Genomic DNA, 24,520 nt, shown 5'->3' on the forward strand with positions numbered 1-24,520 from the left:
TTTTTTTCGCCGAACACAGTCGCAGTGGTTATTTCTGCTCTCTGGCTGTTAGGGATAGCATTACGCCTGTGACACTGTTGCTTCACTGTAAAACAAAATATAAATTCATTTATCTCTGTTGAAACTGATTTAATCAAAATCTTTAAGTAACACAAACCCAGTTTTTCCTTGATTAAGGCAATTTTACTAGTAATTTTAAGTGGCAACTTAGTTTTGTAAGTTACAGAAACATTCCTGATTAATAACTTTACTAGGTTTGTTTTTTTTACAGTAGAAATAAAAATTACAAAATTAAGTCATTCTCACCTAAAATTAATAAAGCTACTTAACCAAGAATGTTTTTTTGACCTACAAAATGTAGTTAGTTTTACTTAAAGAATTTGATGTAATCAGTTTCAATACGCTTTTTAGTTAAATGAACTTATCTGGTTTTACAGTGTTGGATAAACGAGGACTCATTGATAGCTATGTAGCTGTAGCTCACGCCTACTGTTGATACATGTCTCCCCATCACCTCTCCCTCCTTCTCCATGCAGATCCAACACTCCTCCTCTCCCTCCTCCTCCTCCTCCCTGCCGTCAGTCTGGCAAGGCTTTGGGAGAAAGGTGAGACTGTTACTGCCGTATGTCTGGCCCAAAGGCTCTGTGGCGCTGCAGGGACTCGTGGTGCTGTGCATTGGCCTGCTGGCTGCAGAGCGGCTGGTTAATGTACTGGTGCCTGTTTACTCCAAGAACATCGGTAAGCAGCCGGAAACAGAGAAGCTGCTATAATCTGAGCTTTCTTTGTTCACTAAATGTGTAGTTCACTTGTGGAATGTAGTGATACACAAACTGAAAAATTCCAGGAAGAAATGTGACCCAGACCAAAAGTATGGAATAATCTATTGCACTTAACACTGACATTACATTAAACTACTTAGGTATGCATCACATTTTAGTATCATAATAGAATTGACCTTTCTGTGTATAATATTATAATATAAAAGTCAGTAAACTCAACTGAACTCTTATTGTCCGAGCCCATTTGCTGCATTTTACTGTCCTTACTGTAGATGGCAGTGTGCTCAAGTGATTTGAAGTGTGCTCTCCCTTGTTTCCTTATGCCCTTAATTGATTGTGTCCTTCCTTCCTGTGTAGTCTCCTCCTGTGTCCTTACCCTCAGGGTTGTGAGGCCATTGAAGGTTGGACCAGGGCTTAAAGACAGTCTGCCTATTGTACAGCCACAGTTGATTGTGTTCTCATTGATCACATGTTAACTGTATGAGCTGTCCTCTAGTGCAACCATTATCCCAAACCTTTTCTACAAGCCCCGGTGGAAACTGCTTGTGAGAAAGCTGCACCAGCACCAGCAGTGTCCCTGCTTTAGTGTTAACCCTAAATACAAAGAATGATGTATTTGAGTGTAGGAGACTTGTACAGAATCAGTTAAGATCACCATGCAGCTGTTTATCTTTTCTTTCTTTTGTGTCCGGAAGTTGAAACAATTTCAAGTTTATTGCCATATGCGTAGAAGCATTGCATTCAAATGCAATAGAACATGTGTGCTTTGGCCATACCTTTATTGCATTTTGTCTATATGCTATTTGGCTACGTGAGATTAGAGTTGCTGGATAGTAGCAACCTGTAGTATATGGTACAGGTGATTTGTTACGGCAGTCACAGACGTCATCCTGCTGACAGAGATCAGATAACGTTGCTATGTGATGTTCTAGAGTGGACAAACAACAGATTATTTATTTCCTTTGGAGGAATTGTTGACTTGACAACCATAGTGGCAGTGGTTACTTTCTGACCTCAGGCTACAAGGGACAGTATTGATCCGGTTTACCTCGGAGAGATGACTAATTGGTTGCTACAGCTATAGTGTAGCATGTAGCATGTAGCGTATTGTGCAGGCTGTAGTTGTAGCCAGTAACCATGGCGAAGGAGTTGTGCACTGTTGCTGCCTATTCCAATTAACAGAATTGACAACACAGTAGCCATAGCCATGGTTAGCACTAAAGATCACAGAAACACAAATGTATTTATCTTAAAACACACACACACACACACACACACACACACACACACACACACACACACACACACACACACACACACACGCACACACACATCCAGTTTCCAGCAAAGGCACTTAATGAGTGGTCCAAAGGATCTTGTGAACATTTTCATTTTTCTTCCACTGAAGTTTTGGATCCATCTGGATCTTGTTGAAGTAAAAATACAACTAAAATGGCATCAAAGTTAGAAGGATAAGTAAATTCATTAAAACTGTATGTTTAGAGCATTTCTGTTCTCTGTTTAAGAATACAGAGGTTTGGCAATAACAATAATGTCCAGAATGAAGAGACTAAAGCATCACTACAAAGAGGGGATAGGGTCAAGAATACCTAGTGGAGAAGAAACAAGGTTGGGCCAACAAAGTCCAAAATGACATCTTTCCAGGAGTGAGATCATGTCAGGTGCAGCCACAGAAAAATAAGGTCAACACAAGTTCCACTATGTAAAAAAATAAACGGCATTAGATCCAAATTTGGGCGTATAGAAAACCTAACCACTAGGGGGAAACCTGTTCAAGAGATTATATCATTGTTTCCGAATCCTTAAGGTTTTAATTTTAATAAAAACAGGTGAAGGATCAGCAAAGGAAGAGTTCTAATTCAGTATATAAGAAGGTGTTTGTGAGCAGAAAGTCAGTCCGGTCCTGGGACCACACTCACTGTTTTGTTGGTGTGCTGACTCCAATAAAACTCATATATATCAGATTATTTTTTTCTGGCTCCAATATGTATTTTTAAAAATGTATTTTAGTGAATGTCGGCAAGATTTCCACCGTATTCTTGGCCGGGTTTGAACATTTTTACCCAACAAACTGATACACTCTTTATGGCCAGTTATCCACTGGAGCTTCAGTACAGAATCTCTCAGTCCAGCCCTTACATAATCAGCCCGGCCGTGATGGTCAAGTACAGGATTTTAATCTAAATGAGCCAATTAAATGTTGAAATGACAATGACTGAATAGATCCAAAAAACACATTAACAACTTAAACAGAATAAACCTTTACAAATGCCCACCAATAACTTCATACTGAATGGATCCAGTACTGTAACATACATCACCATAAACTGTAAAAAATAAATTAATAGTTTGTGCCGGTTTATTCATTTGTTATAAAACAGCTCAGCTACTGTGGAATGAGATCTTAGGATTGGTTGGAGGAGGAAGCAACCTTCATTTTTCAGGGGGTGTCATCATTTGCCAAGGTCTTGTGTTCCCTGTTTTGTACACAGGACTGCATCCACCACAAGGCAACAACCCAGAAGTCTCCACTTCAGAGGAAGTCAGCATTCAGTTTGTCTTCAGCTACTTTTCCCTTTAGAAAAACTGCCCATTTGGCTTTTGGAGCAACATGAAAGTATGAGCCAGCGCTGCGAGAATGAAGCCGAGCGCTGCTTTGTGTGATGAGGAAGGCGTAGAAGGGGTGTCGGAGGGGTGGGGGTTGTTGTTGGTGTGTATGTGTGTGTGTGCGGAGGGTTCTCTGGGAGGTCACCCCCTCCTGCCAGTCATGCTTAGCCGGCATTAGCGGCCTTTTTCGTGGAGTTAACACACCGGTACAACGGACGTTTTGTCTCTGGGTCCGACCCCGCCTCCCACCCTCCGACTCCAGGACCCGGTGCCAAAGAGTTGAAAATACCCCCCACTGAAAACACACACTAGAAAGTTAAAGAATGTAGAATACACACATTTCTTTATTCATTTCTCTCCATCTTTTTTTTATCGTGTTTTCTCCCTTCTTTTCTCTCATCTCTGTCTGGGTCTTCAGTTTTTCTTCTTCTTCTCCTCCTCCTCCCCTCATCTCTGTCTGTTTTTCCATTTCATCCTGATTCCCAGAACTTGTACAAAAAGGGTAATGAATGTGAATGAGAATGTGTGTGTGTGTGTGTGTGTGTGTGTGTGTGTGTGTGTGTGTGTGTGTGTGTGGCAAAAAGGGCAGTGTGTGAATGTGTTCATGACTGTGTGTGTGTGTGTGTGTGTGTGTGTGTGTGTGTGTGTGTGTGTGTCATTGGTGGAAGAAGTACTCACTACAAGTAGCACAGTGTAAAGTAAAAGTACTCATTATGCAGAATAATATTTAATATTGATGTACGGAAGCCAAGAACAGCCATGATTGCAATTATATTATATTTTTTTAATGCCATTATCTCAAGCTCACAAGAAAACTAAAGGCTGTTTCCTCTTGTTACTTATAATCAAGGGCGTAACCATGTTTTATTGGGCTGGGTCCAAATGAGAGCCCTCCTAAATAATTTTTATGTACATTTCCCACAATTCTGTGATATTTATGAAATGTTGCACATTTAGAACATAGCATTGAGGACCATATAGACATTGGAATTCACTTTAAAAGGAATAGTCTGTCATAGCCTGAGATAGCCTTTCCACATTTCATATTGGTTGCTTAACACAGCACAATTTTCCAGTAGTAGTGAATATAGGATGGCTTTCAATGGGAAAAAATTACACAGTCGCTAGTGGCTTGACTTGGCTTAACAAACTGAAATAAATTCTAAATAAATAAATAACGAGACAGCACTGAAAATAGGCGGCCATATTTAACACATCTTATACTGTATAATGCTGGGAACAGATCGATTCGTCAGTCCCCCCCTAAAGAATGTGTGGTTACGCCCCAGCTTATAACGTGTATCAGAGATCAGGAGAGCATGCATAGATGGTGTATTATAGATGTAACAATGATTTAAAATAATGGACAAAGCATGGCAGAATGAAGGAATTCATTTAAATACTGACCAAAAAGCGGAAAAGTGCATGAACAGAATCAGAACATTGCAGGGATCTTTGAGCTCATTTAATAAATATCAATCTGATATTGTCACTATTGCATCACACCGCAGTAAATTAATAGTTTAAATGAACTCTCATGTACATTCTGCTAACAACTGTTTTCTCCTCCGACAGTCATGACAGTGATCTTGAAGGCTGAAATCAGGTGTGATGAAATGAACCAGACACTTGTTTTTCAGTTCTCCATAATAACCCTGTGATCTTGAGAAAACAAAAGCCGTTTTGTCGTGATAAACTCATTATCTTGAGAAATAACAAGATAAATTAACTTGTGATCTCGAGATAGGGGGTAAAAAAATAATTGCAAACATGGCTGTTCTTGGCTTCCGTACTGATACGTATTGTGTTCACCATTTTCATGTTGCAGCTAGTAAAGGTGGAGCTAATTCTAATGATATACTCCTTCTAATAATACAAATATAAAATGCCATAGAAAAAAAGATTAAAAGCAATATATGAGGTAGACAGAATACAACCAAAAACACACCAACAATCAGAGATACTATTATAAAGAGATTAAAAACATAAAACACAGGAAAAAACATTAGACATGGCAGTGTGTTTGGAAATGAAACAATAAGATAAATAAATAAAATATAATTAGGGATTTAAAAGATGGAACAGATTTAGCCTATTTATTCTCTCAGGTAGGCAGTTCCAAAGGACAGGTGCTTTAATAGAGCAGTCTCCTTTAGTCTTCAGCCTCCATTGTGGAACCACAATCTTTGCAGAGGATCTACAGTTGCTTTCTGGCTCATAAAGAGTTAAAAGGTCAGAAATAAAACTAGGGGTTGGACCTGTCTGGCCTCTAAAAGTAATCAGTAGGATTTTGGATGTGCTTCTGGTTAGTTTATAAATTTCCCAACAGGAATAAATCATGTCTTATCTCAACCTATAACAATACATCAAATACAATTCATAATTTAGTGGGACTCTATTTTCTATCAGTAGTAAAGTCAGATAAATGTAGTATGTATAATTATAAGTATAAAGCAGCAAGTAAGTAAAAAAAAAAAGTTCCTTTAAAACTGTACTTAGTTACTTTCCACCCCTGGTGTGTGTGTTTGCTTGGTTTCCACTGTGGGAAAGTTCAACATCAGGATTATCACTGTGAAAACCAAAGTTCATGATGGTCACAATGAAAATGTCTTTCTGTGTATCTCTCTCTCTGTGTGTGTGTGTGTGTGTGTGTGTGTGTGTGTGTGTGTGTGTGTGTGTGTGTGTGTGTGTGTGTATGTGTGTGTAGTGAATGAGCTCTCTGCAGGAGGCGCCTGGACCTCGCTGACCGCCACCGTCTGCATCTACACACTGCTCAAGTTCCTACAGGGCGGAGGGGCAGGTGCGTGAGTGTGTGTTCTTATTTAGAGGAATGTGTGTGTACAAAATAAAATGTATGTGATAGAATGTAAGCAGCTACCTGTGTGCTTAAGTCCATATGTCTTCTCTGCTCCTTGTAGGTACCTCTGGGTTCATCAGCAACCTCCGTCAGTTCATGTGGATCAAAGTTCAGCAGTTTACCAGCCGAGGCATTCAGGTACCACTCATAGTTCTTCTTCTTTTACTTTGTCTTCTGTATGTTTCCTGGGTCTTTTCATTCTTTCACTTTAATGTCTGACGTCTGACTTTCTGATTTGTTTTTCCTACAGATTTGGTTGTTGTAGTACGGATATTGATGCACTGTATTCTGATGATACTGATGAAAAGTCCATTATCTGTACCGGATACTTGTTTCACTTAACCCTACTAACAACATCCTTTCTAAAGTCATTTAATAAATCACGAAGCATTGTTTACTCGTGAGAACTATTCATGAAGATACTGGAAAATCTGTTAATCTTCTCCCTCTTTGGGTTGACAAAACAACAAAAATGTGCATTACAGCGGTCATCTTGAAGTGAGTAGTCACACCTTGTCTCCTCTGCTGAGCCTCAGCAGGTTAACCCTCCACTCTCTGTTGTACTGAGACAATCTTTCCACAAACTCTTTACACGCTTACAGTTTCCAAACATACGTATGGGCAAGGATCCCTCCGTGGTCAGGGTATATGGATACTTGCCCTGCCATGTCCTACAGCTCAACCCATAAAACACTGTCCTCTGAGCAGGCTGAAAGCTGGAGAGATAATCTCTGTGGCCAGATGTTCTGTCTGCATCTGTTTTCCATGGCTCCATGTTAGCAAAGTAAATCCTTTTGACTGAGTTATCATTTTACACTTGCGAAGTTGTCTGACAACAGCAAAAGAAAACTCAGATGTAACGGGCTTACATTGGACATGGTCTCAGTGAGTAACAGTTGTATTATAGTCACATGAGTAGAAGTCTCTGTCCCTCTCCCTGCCCACTTTAGGTGTGTTTGTTTTCCCACCTGCATGCTTTGTCTCTGCGCTGGCACCTGGAGAGACGCACCGGAGACGTGCTGAGGAGTGTCGACAGAGGTACCTCCTCCATCAACAACCTACTGAGGTAGGACGGGACGAGGCGGGCGGGTGGAGACATTGAGCCTCACATGAGCGGGGTTCAGTTACCAAAACATGATGAGTTTCTTCTCGGGTTCAATGTGACTATAGTAAACAACACATGTAGTGGGTGAGTAACAGTGGGTGATTGTTTTTGTCTTTAGCTACATCCTGTTCAGTATCCTTCCCACCATCTGTGACATCATCATTGCCATCATCTACTTCGTCTCCTACTTCAGTGTCTGGTTTGGATTCATCGTTTTCGCCTGCATGGTCCTCTACCTCAGTGAGTCGATGTGTGTGTGTGTGTGTGTGTGTGTGTGTGTGTGTGTGTGTGTGTGTGATGAGAGTGTGTTTTCTCTTCTTTTAGTAATTTTTCTGCTCATCTAGACTTTGATATCTTATTCATTTTAAATTATCCAAGTTGATTTCAAGTTGATGGAAACCTTTCTTTTGTTGTAATTATAACAACCATTTCTTAAATCACAATAATGCCATGTAATTAAAGGGCCATTGTGGAGGATTTAGTAGCATCTGGCAGGCAAATAACCGATTACTGATCAACTTCCAAGTGTGTAGGAGAAACAATGGGGGCTGCAAAAATCACGAAAAACACGTAGTGCCCTCTCTACAGCCAGCGTTTGGTTTGTCCGCTCTGGGCTACTGTAGAAACATGGCATTTCAACATGGCGGCCTCCATAGAAGAGGACCCGCTCCCTCTGTAGATACTGTGTGAGGTGAAAGGGACAGGTGTATGCTGGTATTGCAATGGTAATTTTAACTTGAATGCGCTAGATGTTTGTAAATTGTAAAAATGATTGTAGATCCTACCTCTTGCTTCATGACAATCTTGTCAAATGCAGCTCCAAACTGATATTAACCAATCTGTACCATATATCTGCAGCCTGTACCATCCTGATCACAGAGTGGAGGACCAAATACAGGAGAGAGATGAACAATCAAGACAACAAGGCCAAGTCCAGAGCTGTAGACTCACTGCTCAATTTTGAGACGGTAGATAACGCCACACACTTCCTGTTCATTTTACGGCTGAAAAATACCTCCACACTGTATCTCTAATGGAGTAAACCACACCCAACGTCCCATCCAGGTGTGTCCAGGTGCAGTCTGTCGTGCTTGTAAAAACATCCACCTGTCATGTAGCCTCACAAAGAATCCCACATTGGTACATTTGTCCCTCTGGGACATCCAAGATCTTCTGAGACGTTCCACTTGTAGTGTTTTCCAGATGTTTTTAGAAAGTAAGATATTTCAGTTGCAGGCCATTTCAGGGTGTTTCAGTCCTCACTCTCTGAGGATTTGTTGTATTTGATGTATTTTCACAGGTAAAATATTACAATGCTGAGGATTATGAAGTCCGCTGCTTTGAGGAAGCCATTCTGAAATATCAGGTAAGTGAACCGTAACGATAGCAGATAGACAACTCGCATCTGCTTTTCACATGTGGATATAAAATACCCTGCTAGTATGCTTCAGTTCAAAACAATTCAAATCCTTGAAAATTGATTAAGTTCTTTTTCTATACTTGTTTTTTTTATTGTTTTTTGTATGTGTGCTGGTTGCGTTTGTGTAGCACTGTGAGTGGAAGAGCTCAGCGTCCCTGGCTCTGCTGAATCAAACCCAGAACATCATCATAGGATCAGGACTGCTGGCTGGCTCTCTGCTCTGTGCCTACCTGGTCTCTGAGGGGCAATTCCAGGTGAATGAAGAGTGAAAAGCTAAAAAAAGAATAAAAAAAGATAAAAATCCGTAATAAGATCTTGATCCCACTGAGAGTGCACCTTGAGTAGTGAACTTCACTGAAATGGATCAGATCCACAATGACTTAGACATGACCTCTGTGTCTCTGACTTGACTGTGATGACTTGGGCATCATCCCGTTCACTTCAACATGACCTCTGTGACTGTGCCATTTGCTTGACCATAATGACTCAGACTTGACAGTGATGCATACTGCATATGCAACTTAGGGACTCTTAGGGAAACTTGGTATTTTGATGAATAAAAAAACATACTTAATATCAAGCATTTCTACTGCACCAATGTGAAGAAATGCCTGTACTGTAGTTCTGTACAGTAAAAGCAGGTACAAATATTTTATTGTTGAATTTCTCCAAATTGGTGCAGTAAAAATGCTTGATATTAAGTATACTTGTATTCTTATATGTGTAGAAGTCAAATATACCATCCATAGCCAGGAATTATAGAGCAATATGTTTTTACAGTACCTCAAATATGAGAAAAGATGCCACTTGGAGGTACAAATATGGAACTTTTGTTTTGGCATTTCTTCACATTGGTGCAGTAAAATGCTTGATATTAAGTATGTTTTTTTATTCTTCATGGGCACATGAAACACTTTAGTTTAATGTAACATATTTTATTTTAAATGTAGGTTTGAATTATAGCTTACTTTTCTTAATACCTTTATTTTGAAAACCGGAAGTGAATACGCTGTAAATTTAAGTGCGGCTGATTTGACCACAGAGATCGGAGTAACGGCTGGCTTGACAGCAGTTATCATATCACAGTCATTATCTCGAGATCTCAAATAAATTATTTCGTTATCTCGAGATAAAATTAACTCGTTATCATGGGAAAACGGAGGAAATGAAACTTATGAATGCATGGCCCCCTTTAGGGCTTCCGTAGTTATATGACCTTAGGACACACCTTAATCAACACTGGTGAAGCCAGTCTGCTTTAAAAGCCACAGTTAAATTGTGATCACCTGTGTATGTGTTTGTGTGTCTCACTTTCTCCATGTGTTTGTCAGCCTGTTCGGCTGCCCCCAGTTGGTTACAGTAACCTTCAGTTATCATAGGACCAGGTTGTCTCTGTAACTTAATATTCAGTAGCTGTATGTGTTAACTCTTCCTCAGGTCGGAGACTACGTTCTGTTTGGAACCTACATCATCCAGCTGTACACTCCTCTCAACTGGTTTGGTACCTACTACAGGTGAGATTAATGTACGAGGAGGTCTGTGATTTACCACTGTCTTGATGGAAAAACCCCATTACATCATTTTCAAAGCTACAATAAAAGACTGAGGCGAACTGGTTGCTGCCGATATGATTTGCATAAATTTGTGATTGATGGTCCCAATGGCTGGAATTTCTTTACATCATTCTTTGGTGTTTACTTGTTTAGACCTCACCTATGAACATAGGGAGAAGAGGCTTTGACATAGTTGCTGCATGTATTAATGTGACTATTGTTACTGATGGTCAATCAATCTATAATAAAGATGCAAACCTGTGAATACTACTGCTCCTATACCTCTCCTCCACTATTTCTTCTACTAAAGCTAGTACCACTACTTCCTCTAGTACCAATGTTGCTACCACTATTACTGCATCCCCCCTTCTCTGAATACGAACATCTGCCATCAGGTAGAAGATTCCATGTGGCAAAGTGCAAATCAAACCAACCGCAGTGATCGTACCATAGCACTTTCATTCTTATAGTTTCTTGCAGTTTCCTTTTAAGCTGCTGTATTGTCAGTGTTAAAAGAATAGTCAAATGTGTGTTGTTGTTTTTTCATGTTGATTTTGGGATTGTTTTCTGTTTGTTTTTGTCAAGCAACAGATTGCAGCACTGTGACAAATTTCCCCTTGGGGACAATAAAGTAGATTCTATTCTATTCTAATAATACTGACTGCACATCATGTGTCTCTGCAGGCTGATTCAGAGTGCATTTGTTGACATGGAGAACATGCTGGCACTGTTGATAGAGCAGAAAGAGGTAAGTCACAAAGAGCAATTGTCTCACTTATCAGGGGTATAGTTTTTGTCATAGTTTAACTCATATTGGACCACGCATGTTCAAGTACATCTGTGGTATAAGTGAGATTAACTTTGATGCTAAAAAAAACAAAAAACGTAATATGTGGATGCTGATCAGTAGGGAAAATCTAACGGCCCAACGTAGTGTAGAAGGTTGTTAATTTAATCCCAATTGTTTGAAGAAAATACTTTCTCCACCTTGTCAAAAAATACATCCAAGGTGAGCAAGACACTGTGCCCTTGTTTGCCATAAAGGGTCATCAGCAGAAAGAGGAGTGTTCTTCTTTTTCCTCTCTACAGAGATATTGTCTTTTCAGTTTCCCCCCTTCACATCAGGACAGAGGTCAGGACCTGGATTCAGTGTCAAGGACACTTCAGTAGAATAAAAGACACAAACTGATAAACACACCCAAAACAAGCTAATAATGTAACATCTTCCAAAAATCTCTTTTTGTTCAAGATGGCAGCAGTTTATCTATCTTTGACTTATGTTGTAATAATGGAAAAATAACTTGTTATAACAATAAACCTTTCACATTTTAACGTGATACTGATCTGTTTTTTCTTTTTCTGGCGTGGCTGCAATATGCTTCCGTAGAAATCAAATACATAAAGAAGTGTGTGTTTGATAACAATATAAATTAAATATAATATTAACAGATAAGTGGATAATAATCTAAACCCTTATTAGGCATTAATTTCTGATCAGCTTCACTGCTTCAGTCCTGTTTGGACACAGAGAAACTCACACAGTCAGAGGTCAGCGGATTAGGAGGTCAACAAGTGTTTGTGTGTGACTTTGTGCGCTTGTGTGTACTTGTGCGCATGCACACACTAAAACACAGCGTCTGCTGTGTATGCCTGTGTGTGTACGTCTGTCTTTTTGTGTGCGTTTCGGTGGGAAAAGGCGTCCTCCGGCTGCCTCGCTAAAGGCTCCTACATTCACAGGCCCTTGATATGGTAAACAGCCACATGAATGTAGACAAAAGCATTAGAGCACCTTAAAAACACAGCAGCCCTTTTCTTTGGCTTGGGAAGCAGCAGGCGAGGGTGGGCGTAGAGGAGGAGGAGGGTGAGGAGGAGGTCAGAAAGTAGGGAAGGATTGCGAAAGCTGATGGTGATAATGGTGAAAATTTAGAACGTGATGGGAGGAAGAAGAAAGGGATAAAGGGGAAAAATAAAGGAAGAGAGAATTATGGGATTACCTTTATTGTAATTCTCACTGAACTTTTTGACCACTTTTTTCCTCTCATCCTCCTATTTCCCTTTCACTCATACCCTCTCCTCTCCCTTCTTTCTCTCTCTCTATCTCTCTCCACCATCTCTTTTCCTCCCACCTCCTCTTCTTTTTGTCTCTTCCTCTCCAAAAAAAAATAAAAACCTCGCTAGTTTGACAGCTCATTCTTGATCTTGGAAACAACAGTTGACAAAAAGAAAGACTTGTGGTCATGGAGTCATGGGACTGCAGATGTTCAAAGTCGATCTTTGTCCAAGACCAGGACTAGTTGAGACCGAATCCAAAGAGGTTCGAGTCCAAGACAAGTCTGAGTCCAAATAGGAGAGACAGAGTTCACCACTGCCATTGAGAGGAGTTTGGGCAGCCGAGACGGATTTTGAAATAAACCAACACCCGTTTTCTGAACAAGTGGTTTTGTTTTGAAGGAGGAGGTTACTCAGAAAAAAAAAAAATATATTGCTGGATTCCAAATTAAAATATTTGGCGTGACCAGTGGCCAAGTCTGAGGCAAGTCGAAGTGCAAATCCAAGACAGTCCAAGTCCAGACTTTGGTGCAACAGCAATGTTTAACATCAGGCCATGCAACAACCACATACATTCGTTTTTAGGTGGCTTGTATGAGAACTTGCGGCATTCACCAGTTTTTGCTTATTTTGAATGTTCACTTAGGCACATAGGAGTGATGTGCAATTAGCCAACTGTTATCCAAACACTCATACAAGCCCACCATACAAAAAAAGCAAGAGAAAGTTAAGATAAGGATACAAAAATATTCTTGCATGTCCATGCATGGTGATCTTAATGTTGAGTTTTCTTGTCAACCTCGGAAACAGCCGATGAAGACGACTATGTGAAACAAGTGTGTGTAAAGCAAGCGAGCAGGCTGATCTTGAGTCGAGATTGATTTGATATTTTTCTGGTATCTAGTAAAAAAAAATTTAAACCACATCTCATCTCTCTTGTGTTCCCTGTCTGTCTTTTCCTCCTCCTCCTCCTCCTCCTCCTCCTCCTCCTCCTCACAGGTGCAGGATGTTGAGAATGCACAGGACTTGCAGCTCACAGCAGGTCAGGTGGAGTTTGACAGAGTCTGTTTCAGCTACGTGCCTGGGTGTGTAGCCAACAACAAACCTATTTACAGTTTAAATCCACCTTTCTATAATTTCTTTCAACTGTACATACAAACTGCATGAACACAGACTGCCCTCACCAGAAAACACTTAAACAGTATGTTATTCTGAAAAGTTTGGTGTAACCATGACCACAATTTGTCTTAGTGTCTTAATCCAACCCGACATGAACTACAGAGATGGTAAATCATTGAGTGAATCATTTCAGAAGGCAATGTCACATGACCTGTTTAGTCCTTTAGGTTGAAGGACATGTTGTTAAAAATTAATATGACATATATTTGTTTAAAAAAGAAACCAAGACACAGACATAATGCACAACCCGCTCTCACTCCCAAGTGCTCAAATACTGCTGCTTGGCCAGTGGCCCTCCATTTCAAAATATGATTCTGTAGGTATCCCTTTAGCATCGTTTCTGGATTTGCCCGTTGTCAAAGTCAGGTGATGTTGTATAAAGAGCGAGTAAGTCTGCATACAGTATGGAGGAGATGGGTTGGATGGATGGCTCAGGCACATGACTTTAACCAAGTTAAAACTCCAAAAAGTGACATGTAAGTTAACTTAAGTAATGTACTTAAGTTAACCAGGTATTTAAATCACATCTTCTTTGTGTGCTTAAATTAAGTTACGTAATTTACGTCTTATAAATGTAGTCAGATACATAATGTAGCTTTGTAAAGTTGTTGTGCCTAAACCTAACCAAACTGTGATTGTTTCCCGTTAACCACTCAAGCTTTATTTTGAAAGTCTGACAGGATGTTGCATATTTATTCTTGCGTACTTCACTGTGGAAACTTGTGTATCCAGAATTGACAGGAGAGGGATACCTGCCATGCCCTATTTTGAAGCGGAAGGCCACCGACCAAGCAGAAGTATTTGAGGACTTGGGAGTGAGAACATGTCATGATGCAATTCCAAAAACATATTAAATGAACAGTTTGATAGACAATATGAAGAAAAATTCCCAATATTTATATATGTTTGGTCACAATTATGTCATTTGGCATTCTGGGCCTTTTATTTTGAAAGACAAGCTTCATCTTTATAGTGAAGTAGCCCAGTTGGTTACCAGGAAGAGTAACACTGTGAAAAACATATAGACCTTTATTAATTGAACATGATATACATTGGCATTTATATTATATATTTTCTTTACAGCATTATGTGAGTAAACATAAAAATCCGCCATTTCACACTGCACCGAACACTGAACCACAATGAACTGAACTACTAACTAATTTCTTTTCCAGATGTTCATGGTCACACTTCTTTTGTCAAATCCACAAACTTTCAGGAGTTACAGCCAGATTTAAAGTAGCCTTGGTATGAATAGTAATTAAATTAATTTAATCCTAACTGTTGCTGCTGCTGCTGTGTGTGTGTGTGTGTGTGTGTGTGTGTGTGTGTGTGTGTGTGTGTGTTTTGTAGCACTGAGGTTCTCAGGAATGTGACCTTCACGGTGGAGGCGGGAGAAACAGTTGCTCTGGTAAATTGTCATCTGTTTAGTGCATCTACATTCCTATTATTTATCAAGCCTTTAATGGGTCACTATAAGTGAGAGAGAAAATGTGTGTTTTTATGTTTGAACCAACCATTTCAATAGCACTGTGACGGACTGTGGCAGAAATATTAATTAATAATATTAATAGTAACTAAATTGAGACTGGGAATTCCAATAGTGTGTGTGTGTGTGTGTGTGTGTGTGTGTGTGGACACAGGTTGGCCCATCTGGATCAGGGAAAAGCTCCATCTTGCGTCTGCTGTTCAGATTCTACGACCCTCAGAGTGGCAGCATCCGCATCGACGGTCAGGACATTTCCAAGGTAAACAAACATGAAAACACCAACATTAAGTTCAGTTCATGGATGATAGAGCTCTTTAAAAATCAAATCCAATCAGCAATAAAGCTGAATAAAATAACAGATTAAAACAAAAATGTTGCAAGTTTGCAGGACCGCTGCGTGTACCCCCGAATGCTCATTAACTACAAACTCTATATTCTTTTATTACTGCCAACAATTTTCCAGAGTTTTCAGGTTTCCAGTATTTGTGTCCTTCCAGGGAACCAGACAACACAGAACATTTGTAAAAATGTGCACAACACGTGAACATGTGTACAACATTTGCAGCACTTGCAGTGCTTGGCAGCTGTTTGATCCAGCCAGCAATTATGTTGTGTCTGTTATACAACACAACTGGGAAAACAAATTAAATGTAATTTATTGGAGATGGGGTTGGTCAGAGCATATAAAGCAATGCTTATCTCCAAAGAGCTTCATCTGCAAGTGCTTCATGTTCATGGCTGTGATTTTGCTTACATTACCTTTAAAACACCTGAGAACTTTGTACACAAAATCCTTTGTTGAGTAACCAAATCCTTAAATTTGGGCACTAAAGGTGTGATGGCCAGGCAGACATGATGTAAATGTTCATTGGTGAGTTTGCTGCCCTTACTTGTTTCTCTGTATTCACAGTTGAACATGCTGACCCACCGGACTGTCACACTGTGCAGTTCATTTTACAGCTGATAGCTTGACATTTCCAGATGGTTCAGTTTTGTGGTTCTTACCTCAGCAGTCTGAGGACAGTTTGGTTCAATGGCCATGTTTGGTGTTGAAGTTTTACATTTGACCAACCTTCACAATAGTGAGTTGTGTCCCATGCTTTGGTTTGTTCGTTCTGGGCTACTGTAGAAACATGGTGGACTCCTTAGAAGAGAACTTGCTCTCTCAGTAGATAAAAATAGCTCATTAGGTAACAAACAACAAAAACACACCCATACTTATTTTCTTTTCTTATTTAGTGATTATACACTAATGAAAACATACCAATGAATATTATTTCAGGGAATATACTTATGCACTTACAGTAAGATTGATGCCATGGATAGCCTAGCTCAGCATAAAGACTGTACTGTGTGGACTATTTCTTAGCCCGGCATAAAGACTGTACTGTGTGGACTATTTCTTAGCCCGGCATAGAAATAGTCTAGCTCCGCCCCGTTAAATCACAACTTATTGTTGTTTACACTTTGTGCTAAGCTAAGCTAACCGACTGCGGGTTGGAGCAGCATGTTTACTGCACACACAGAGATAGGTATTGATTTTCTCGTCTAACTCTCTCAGCAAATTCCCGAAAATGTCGAACTCTTCCTTTAAACTGCAGTGTTACAGTCCTTTTTACCATCAGCTGTGATCGTCAGATTTTTTATCTCTGATTCATGTGTCTGTTTCTCTTTGCATCGTTCTTTATTTCTCTTCTTTTCTCTGTCACTCTTCATTGCTGTTTCCTGCCTCTGCCTCACGCACCTTTCTTTCACACTCTCTCTCTTTCTTACATACACACACAAACACACACACATACCCAGCTGGGCTGAGTGAGTGAGCTCCAGTCACACTGTGAATAAATCATAGTAAAAGGTTTCTGAATAATGCAGCAACGAGTCCAGACGCCAGATGTGTGTGTGTGTGTGTGAAAGATTTATTGCAAGTAACTCTGTTTGTGATTTGCCAAAAGTCTCAATAAAAACCAAACAGCACAAGCACTTTACTCTCTCACACACTCACACACCTGTTTAAATACGAAGGACACGCTCATCCAGATGAGCAGGCAGGTGATGATTACGAGGATGTTCATTTCTAATTACACAGCAGGAGGACTGTTTCATCAACACACATGTACACACACATGGTCATCTCTTTAATCAAATTCAGATTGTGTATCAGTCTCGTTCTTTTGAGCGTCTCCAGGAGGGGGAGGAAAAGGAAGTGGTAAAACTCCTCAGCCTCCTCTGCCAAAGGATCCGTCCTGTTGTTGTGTTAGGCAGCATCGGGGCCGGCCCTTTTCTGAAAGCCCCAGTGAAATGTACATCTCTCTATCCATCCAAGAAAAGTTTCTAAAGCTCCAAATCAAAATGAAACTCTGCATTTAGAAGAAGAATTATAGTTAAAATTAAAGCGTCAGGTAGTGCTTAATGCTGCGGTCCACGCGCGCCATCTTTTCTGGATGTTGGTTGGTGTGGCTCTGAATTTTGTTTCAGACAATGCGCAAAGGATTTAAATGGCACTTCCTGTGACCACAGGTAGCGCTAGAGAATGGCCACTAATTACACGTAATGCTACATGATATGAAATATGTACATAAAATGTACAGTGAAGTTACTTCAACTTATTGTTTCATGGTGGGACACTAAAATTCGACACCACACCACAGACACGCTCTTCCACAAAATCTTTTTAAAATCTTTTCATTGTGAAGGTCTTTAGATTGCACTGACCCAATCTGAAGTCGATCTGAACAATTATCTACGAGGAGTTTGTTAAAGTACAACGTGTTTAAATGCTCCAAAATTACCACTAAATTAAAAAACGCCGACTTCCTGTTGGGTTTGGGGTATGACTCCTAGAGGATGTTTTGTACGTCTGACGATACGCGTGCTTACTGATTTTCATACATATTGGTGAAACCTGTGGTGGGGGATTCTCTTTAGGGGGCACTTTTAAGCTATTTTTTCGAGTTATTTATGACAGAAATAACAGCTGAAAATGAGGAACTGATATGATGAAATAAACTATTTAACTAGGTGGTAATTCCCTCAGACAGCTGAATCACATTTGAAAAGAAGCGAGAGATGAATCAATAAAAACAAATTTGGATCAGATGGTGGTCATAAAGTCTCACCTTTGTTACGGATAGAGAGTGAGAAGGGAAAGAAGGAATTTTGTGCTTTGGATTTGATGCCAGCAGTTTTTACTCACCATCTGTTTCACATGTTGCCTGTTGTCAGATGTTAAAATCCACCATGTATTCCCATACAAATACTTTTTAATGTATCAGCGGACTCTTTGGCATGTTTTACTTCATACAATATATAAACAAGTCATTTTATCTCATCTTCTGTGTTAATTATGGTAAAATGAGTCAGCATAGTGAGATGTGTTGAGTCCAGTGCAATTTCACTGGATGCAAAAATCATTAAATGAATAATTTGGCATATACTGTAAAGATAAAGCTAGAGCCAGCAGGAGATTAGCTTAGCTTAGCTTAGCATAAAGACTGCAAGCAGTGCAGAACTCCCTGTAAACCACAACTTGTTTTTTTTGTTTCTGTTCGGATTAAAAAAACAAGATAAAATGTGTTAATGACAAAAATGTTGAGGTACTGGTAGACACATTTTTAAAACCCTGGATAGAGCCAGGATAGCTGTTTCTCCATGTCCAGTCTGTTTATTAAGCTATGGCTATGATCAAGACTGGCCTTTGAAACACAGCCCTGTTTCATCCACCTTGCCCTTAAATCTGTGGCACACTGTGCAATAGTTGGATTTTCACCCACATCTTCTAACACCACCCAACTAAACTCCTGTTTCCAGGATAATTGGAATACTTGCTACCCCATTGTTCCCATAGGCCAACTGAGCAACGTGTGGCATCTCCGGTGTGTGATGGTTGCCTTTCCCACGGGCAAAGTGTTCACGCTGAGAACGTATCAGCTGTGTGTGCAGAGCTGTTTCCTTTTACACTTTTCCCTGTATAATATCCATGAAAATCTAAACGTTCCTATCATTTCATTTAAAATACCATATCGCTAGAGACCTCGACTCTGTAGTGAGACGCGCATAAGACATGGGTGCTGAAATAAAATCAAAACGTTCCACCATGCAGACGCGGGCAATATAAACTAGCTGTACTTTTTCAGCTCATAAACTTTATCTTTACTTGTCGCCATTTGCCGCCTGATCGCTACTGTGCATGTGCAACTCTCAACGGAGATGAGAAGGAAGTGAGTTGTCTCACTCAGTAGCTACTTCTATTATTAGCTCTAAAACAATGTGTTTAATTCTTTTTTTACCACTTGTTTGATCAAGCAAGTAAGTTGCTAGATTTACACCATTTTACTTTCCCAGCGCAAGCGGGGAGCCCTTATTGTTGGGGCCTGCTATTAGTGGCTTCAAAACCTTAAAAGAGATAGAAAGTTTTGCTGTCTTCCTGCCATGCGAGAAATCTGTAAAAGTGTAAGTTCTTTATTTCACAACTCTTTGTTGCATAAACAGCAGATGCTGTGGACACAGCTCTGCCTCTTGGACCTCTGGGTTTGTTTTTGGCCCATCAGTCCTCTGCCACTCTGTTTGTCCTTGCATATGGCAGCCACATGCAGTGGAGCTCTGATGAGTCAGACTCTGCTGGCCCTAAGACTGCAGGCTGATGGCTGCTTACTGAATGCTGGTGTGAGTCATCTGTGTGTTTTAAGGTGTCAGTCAGGGTCCTTTTATTAGAATTGAACAGATATAAAGAACAGTTCAGTTCCTGTGCAGCCATGTCGGCATTCACTGCTCATAACTGGCCAGTTTTTCTTGCTCTTCTATGACACACACACACACACCACCAGAGCATTTATTAAAGCAAATAGCTTTTATCAGTTACTGTAAGCTGAATCATTGCTGGATTAGAACAGGGTAGACAGGAACAGAGGTTTACTCAAGAGCGAAATTATTAAAGAAATAGTTTGATATGTGTAGTTGTAAGACTGGAAACAAGGGGAAGTTAGCCTGGCTCTGACCAAAGGTGATAGCACCTTGTCTGATGTGTTGTCCAACCACACTAGTGTGGGGTAAAAAGCCTGCCATGCACTTCAGCATTAGAAGTCCCTCTGGAAGGCATTCATGATATTGCAGTCGGTTAAACAAATGAGAAGTGACAGAAATAGTTTTGTAAAGAATGTGAAAAGAGAGTTATTGTGACAAGTTCAAACTCTGCTTACTTTGTTAAAGCAGTTTTGGATTCCACTCCTAAATCTCATTCTTCCCTCAGATTTATAACTGGTGATAGCTATGGTACTCACTACTGTATCCTGTATGATATGGTGATACGGCAGAAAGGTGTATTAAGCGTTGTCTTTTGTTTTAAGGCCCTTGTTGGAAAGCTACCACCTTGAGTGATGCTGGATTTGAACTTGGTACTCATTCAAACTTGCTCACATGACTGGCATATGTTTAGGGTTCCAAGAGCATGGCCCACATTTGGACAGTCAGCCTTTTCTCTTAGAGCCCGTAATTCTAAAAAGCCATACTCGACTAACCTACAAACAATTTAGAACCATGATCACAAACTTCCCTGCTTCAAAGCATAACTAATTCAACTGATTTCCTCTCTTTCTTTTTTCTCATCTGTTGTGTCCCTTTTAATTTGTCTGTAAGAGGGCAACCTCAATGGTCCCCTGACTTTAAATAAAGGTTTGATATGTAAAGGCTGTGGTCTTAGCATTGAAAAAGGTTATAATGACTTAAAGCAGGACACAACCAGCCAACTTCCTCTGTATGAGCAACTCCACAAAACAGGTGGTCGTTGGTGAAGTAAATCTTAACTGCATCATACTGCAGATTTACTGTAACGTTACTTGTAATTTTTTGGGCGTGAGGACATCTGTCTTACACTCATTTTCTCTCTTTTGTTGCGCACTTGATGATTTGATTTCAATGAAAAACATTAAAAGCCTCTTTTTGTTGTTTTTCTCTTCCCTCTCCATCTGTCTCTTTCTCTCTTTCTAACATTTGGTGTTAGAGCTCTGTCAGCCCTCCTCTATCAGAAACAGATGCTGTGTTGTTCTTGAGTGGAATAAATACCAAAAGTAAACTGCAAAGATCAAATTAAGGGAAAGTGAGTGATTACCAGCCAAACCGAGCTGGTGCAGGAAATGGAATTTGTATTGTTGTGGGCCCGGTTGTGGAGGAAAGCTTTCCACAGGAAAGACTCAAAGTACAGCACACTGACCAGAGAGTCACTGAAAACCGGAAATTATTTCTGGAGAGATCAAGAGCCAGTTTCATAAAAAGTTCTTAAATAGGGGAAAAACATTACGACTATTTTGCTGATACCAGAATGGTTTAGATCTGAGCTGATCAGACCAAGTCGGACTGAGCCCCCTCTAGTCTGGGCCATCTGCTCTTGACACTATATGGATCTAAAAATATTCACAATGGGACAATTAAAGTAATGATATTGGAAACGGTTTTTAAAAATCAGTCTCAAAATATTAACCTGACTGCGCCAGATAGTTTGTTGAACAGCACCATCTGGGAACAGCAGGTGATTGGATGAACCATCTGTCTATCACAGGCAAACTTCAACCAGTCAGATCAACAAACCATATTACGTAGTCAAACTCTTGCTGAAGCCAGTTGGGAGAGGAGTGAAAACATCTTCTCCATCAAGAAAACCCATAAGTGCCATTCTTTGCTCTTCTTTTAATGAAGAAATACTTTCCAGTTCTGATATAACTGATGTTAGCAGCAGCTACGCTAACCTCTTTCGCAGCCGCCATTGTTGTTTTCTAGCGAATAATCACTTCTTGCTGCATTAAACCACGCCCGTAGCTCATAGTAGTTCCTCAAAGGATGCTTCTTGGTACGAACCACTGCTTTCGGACACAAGCTCATCTTAAAGCCTGGCAAGGTGGATTCTGAATCCAGTTGCCTCACAAGGTTATTAAAATAGCAAGCTAATGGAAGACAGGTTTATGTTTCCTAATTGTCAGTTGTTCAAGGTTTCACTAGTTCACCACAGCTTATCTTTCACCATTTCAATGTTTCCCCTTTCCATTTATTAATTAGAACAGCATGCTTAAAAGAGCTTGGCAAATTGTTTTCTTTTTAGTTTCCTGAGAATTTCTGTTCTTGTAGTTGGCTGCTAACATTTCAGTGCAAGGAATGACCACACTGACAGTATAATTTCAGGTGTGCCATAATCACAGCTTAATTCAGCCATTATTAAGATAAAAATATTAATAACTAGAACCTTAAAAAGTGTGACGTATGTAGGAGGAACTACGGTGGCTCCAAAAAATGTCCCTATCTACAATCAGTGTTTGTCCATTCTGGGCTACTGTAGAAACATGGCAGTTCACCATGGTGGACTCCCTGGAAGGAGACCCATGGCGTTTGTAGATAAAAACTGCTATTCATTAATGACACATCTATCTAAAACACAAATAACCTCCTGAGACATGAGCTTTTGTTTGGTGTGCGTTTTTAATTTCTCCTATCTATTTGGGATTAGTAGGACCTGATGAACATAAAAACCAAGCATTGTCTTTCAACAATTAGTAGTTTTCACAAATAGAAAACACTCATATGAGGACATTAGGACTTTATTTACTATAAAACTTTGTCCCCATATGAGGATGCAGGGTCACAGGAGGCTATGATTATTATATTCCATTTCTGACAATAGATCCTCCTCAATGTTACACACTGGACCTTTAAATCACTGCACCACTTAAACAGCCTTGCTATGAGAGTTCAAGGACTGAGCTCGCTGTGGAGGTCTGGTGATCATCGAACACAGACATCAAACTCTTCACTGTCAAATTTATGCTGTGAATAGTTAAATGTTAAATGAGATGTTGCCGCCCTTTGAACCAACTACCTTACTGCACATGTGGCCCTCCAGACTACTGGCACCAATGTTAGTAAAATGAAGTCACACTTTTGGCATCTTGGTACTCTCAGAGATTATAGTAGTTTGTTGATGTTTTATTGCTGAAAGCACATTCACTGTGGACAAGGCATATTGTGCCTCTGTATATAATGTAACTAACATTACTGCTTCTAAACGGTTTGGAGGTTTGTTTGTCTATAAAACTCCAACATGTCCATATGGGGATATTTGATATAGATGCTGGTTTAGCTCTTAAGGTTGTGGTGCTACAGTGTACATAAGGTGTCCATTAAATAATATAATAATTAATTAAGTGGGTAAAGCATAAAAACATGTAAAAGTGTTGAGAAGGACAAACAGGAACAGAAATCAGTTCAGGACATGTGCTGTCTGTGACCTGGGACAGTATGCATTATATAGTATAGGATGAATTAAGCCATGCAACATTTATGTAGACGTATACTGTGTGTGTGAGTGAGTGAGTGTGTGTGTGTGTGTGTGGGAGAGAAAGACAGAGAAAGATTGAGAGCCAGAGAGAGAGAGAGAGAAGAAAAGAAGAAGAAGAAGAAGAAGAAGTAGATGTATGTTTGTATCATGGGTTGCAGATCTGAAGATCTCATATGAGTGAACAGGTACAACATGGTATGTAAATCTGACATGAAATGAAGACTTCATGCCTTTAGAGTCGGGGTTTGAGTGCTGGTTACAGTTTGAATCAGGGTTAGCAAAAGAGCTGTATTCCTTTGTTTCCGGGGCTAACAGGTTTGTCCCTCTCTCTGTCCAAGGTACGGCAGTCTTCCCTGAGGTCGTACATCGGCGTGGTTCCACAGGATACGGTCCTTTTCAACGACACCGTCGGCAACAACATCCGCTACAGTCGAGTGACGGCTAGCAACCAGGAAGTTGAGAGAGCTGCCATGGCTGCTGACATACACACCAGGATACTGGAGCTACCTCAGGGTCAGGCTGGGGTGTGTGAGTGTGTGTAGATGCTAATGATGAACATGCTTTTGTTGCTTGACTTGCTGGCTGAAGCAGATCTGTAACAGGACACAGTTTGAATCTTGATGTTGTAAAATTTGGACACAGAAAGTGAATAATGATGATAATAATGAAGATGATGGCATGTGTCCAACCAGGGTATGACACAGAGGTTGGGGAGCGAGGTCTGAAGCTCAGCGGTGGGGAGAAGCAGAGAGTGGCAATTGCTCGAACCATCCTCAAGGAACCTCGGATCATTCTGCTGGATGAGGTGAGGGTACAGCGAAGTTAGCACTCATACATGGGGTTACAACTTTTAAATACTTGCTTTTTAACACCATGTTCAGACAAGCAGCTCATGTGCCAGTGGCTTTGCCCACATGCTTTCCTGCATGGCTTATAAGAACATGAACCGTTGTTTGAGATCTTTTATTTTTGTAAAAAAGTAATATGGCGACACTTGAGGAGGTTACTATATTGTCACTGTTGAGATCTTACTTCATTTCCTGATATACATCCCCCAACATTCCCCCACTGTGGCGGCTGTAGCTCTATACGTCCACTAATTACATTGTTAGTGGTTCAATACCCGGCTCCTCCAGTCCTCCAC

The 24,520-nt window shown here is 40.2% G+C and overlaps 1 protein-coding gene across 5 annotated transcripts in view; it reads left to right on the forward strand.

The window, feature by feature from the left end:
• Positions 1-24,520, forward strand: part of abcb6b (ATP-binding cassette, sub-family B (MDR/TAP), member 6b) — a 38,477-nt gene that overhangs the window by 1,243 nt on the left and 12,714 nt on the right. For 2 of the 5 annotated variants that reach the window (XM_051403601.1, XM_051403605.1), the window contains exons 2-16: positions 537-738; positions 6,115-6,207; positions 6,326-6,402; positions 7,215-7,330; positions 7,488-7,609; positions 8,228-8,337; positions 8,670-8,735; positions 8,918-9,043; positions 10,227-10,303; positions 11,027-11,090; positions 13,391-13,476; positions 14,924-14,981; positions 15,214-15,318; positions 23,715-23,910; positions 24,069-24,181. In XM_051403601.1, the coding sequence (XP_051259561.1) occupies positions 537-738; positions 6,115-6,207; positions 6,326-6,402; positions 7,215-7,330; positions 7,488-7,609; positions 8,228-8,337; positions 8,670-8,735; positions 8,918-9,043; positions 10,227-10,303; positions 11,027-11,090; positions 13,391-13,476; positions 14,924-14,981; positions 15,214-15,318; positions 23,715-23,910; positions 24,069-24,181 (1,611 nt within the window). Of the gene's footprint in view, positions 1-536; positions 739-6,114; positions 6,208-6,325; positions 6,403-7,214; positions 7,331-7,487; positions 7,610-8,227; positions 8,338-8,669; positions 8,736-8,917; positions 9,044-10,226; positions 10,304-11,026; positions 11,091-13,390; positions 13,477-14,923; positions 14,982-15,213; positions 15,319-23,714; positions 23,911-24,068; positions 24,182-24,520 lie in introns of those variants that run through there. The other 3 variants (XM_051403603.1, XM_051403604.1, XM_051403606.1) reach the window with 3 other exon arrangements.

Source organism: Dicentrarchus labrax, unplaced genomic scaffold, assembly GCF_905237075.1.
Source record: "Dicentrarchus labrax unplaced genomic scaffold, dlabrax2021, whole genome shotgun sequence".
NCBI classification, from domain to species: domain Eukaryota; kingdom Metazoa; phylum Chordata; class Actinopteri; family Moronidae; genus Dicentrarchus; species Dicentrarchus labrax.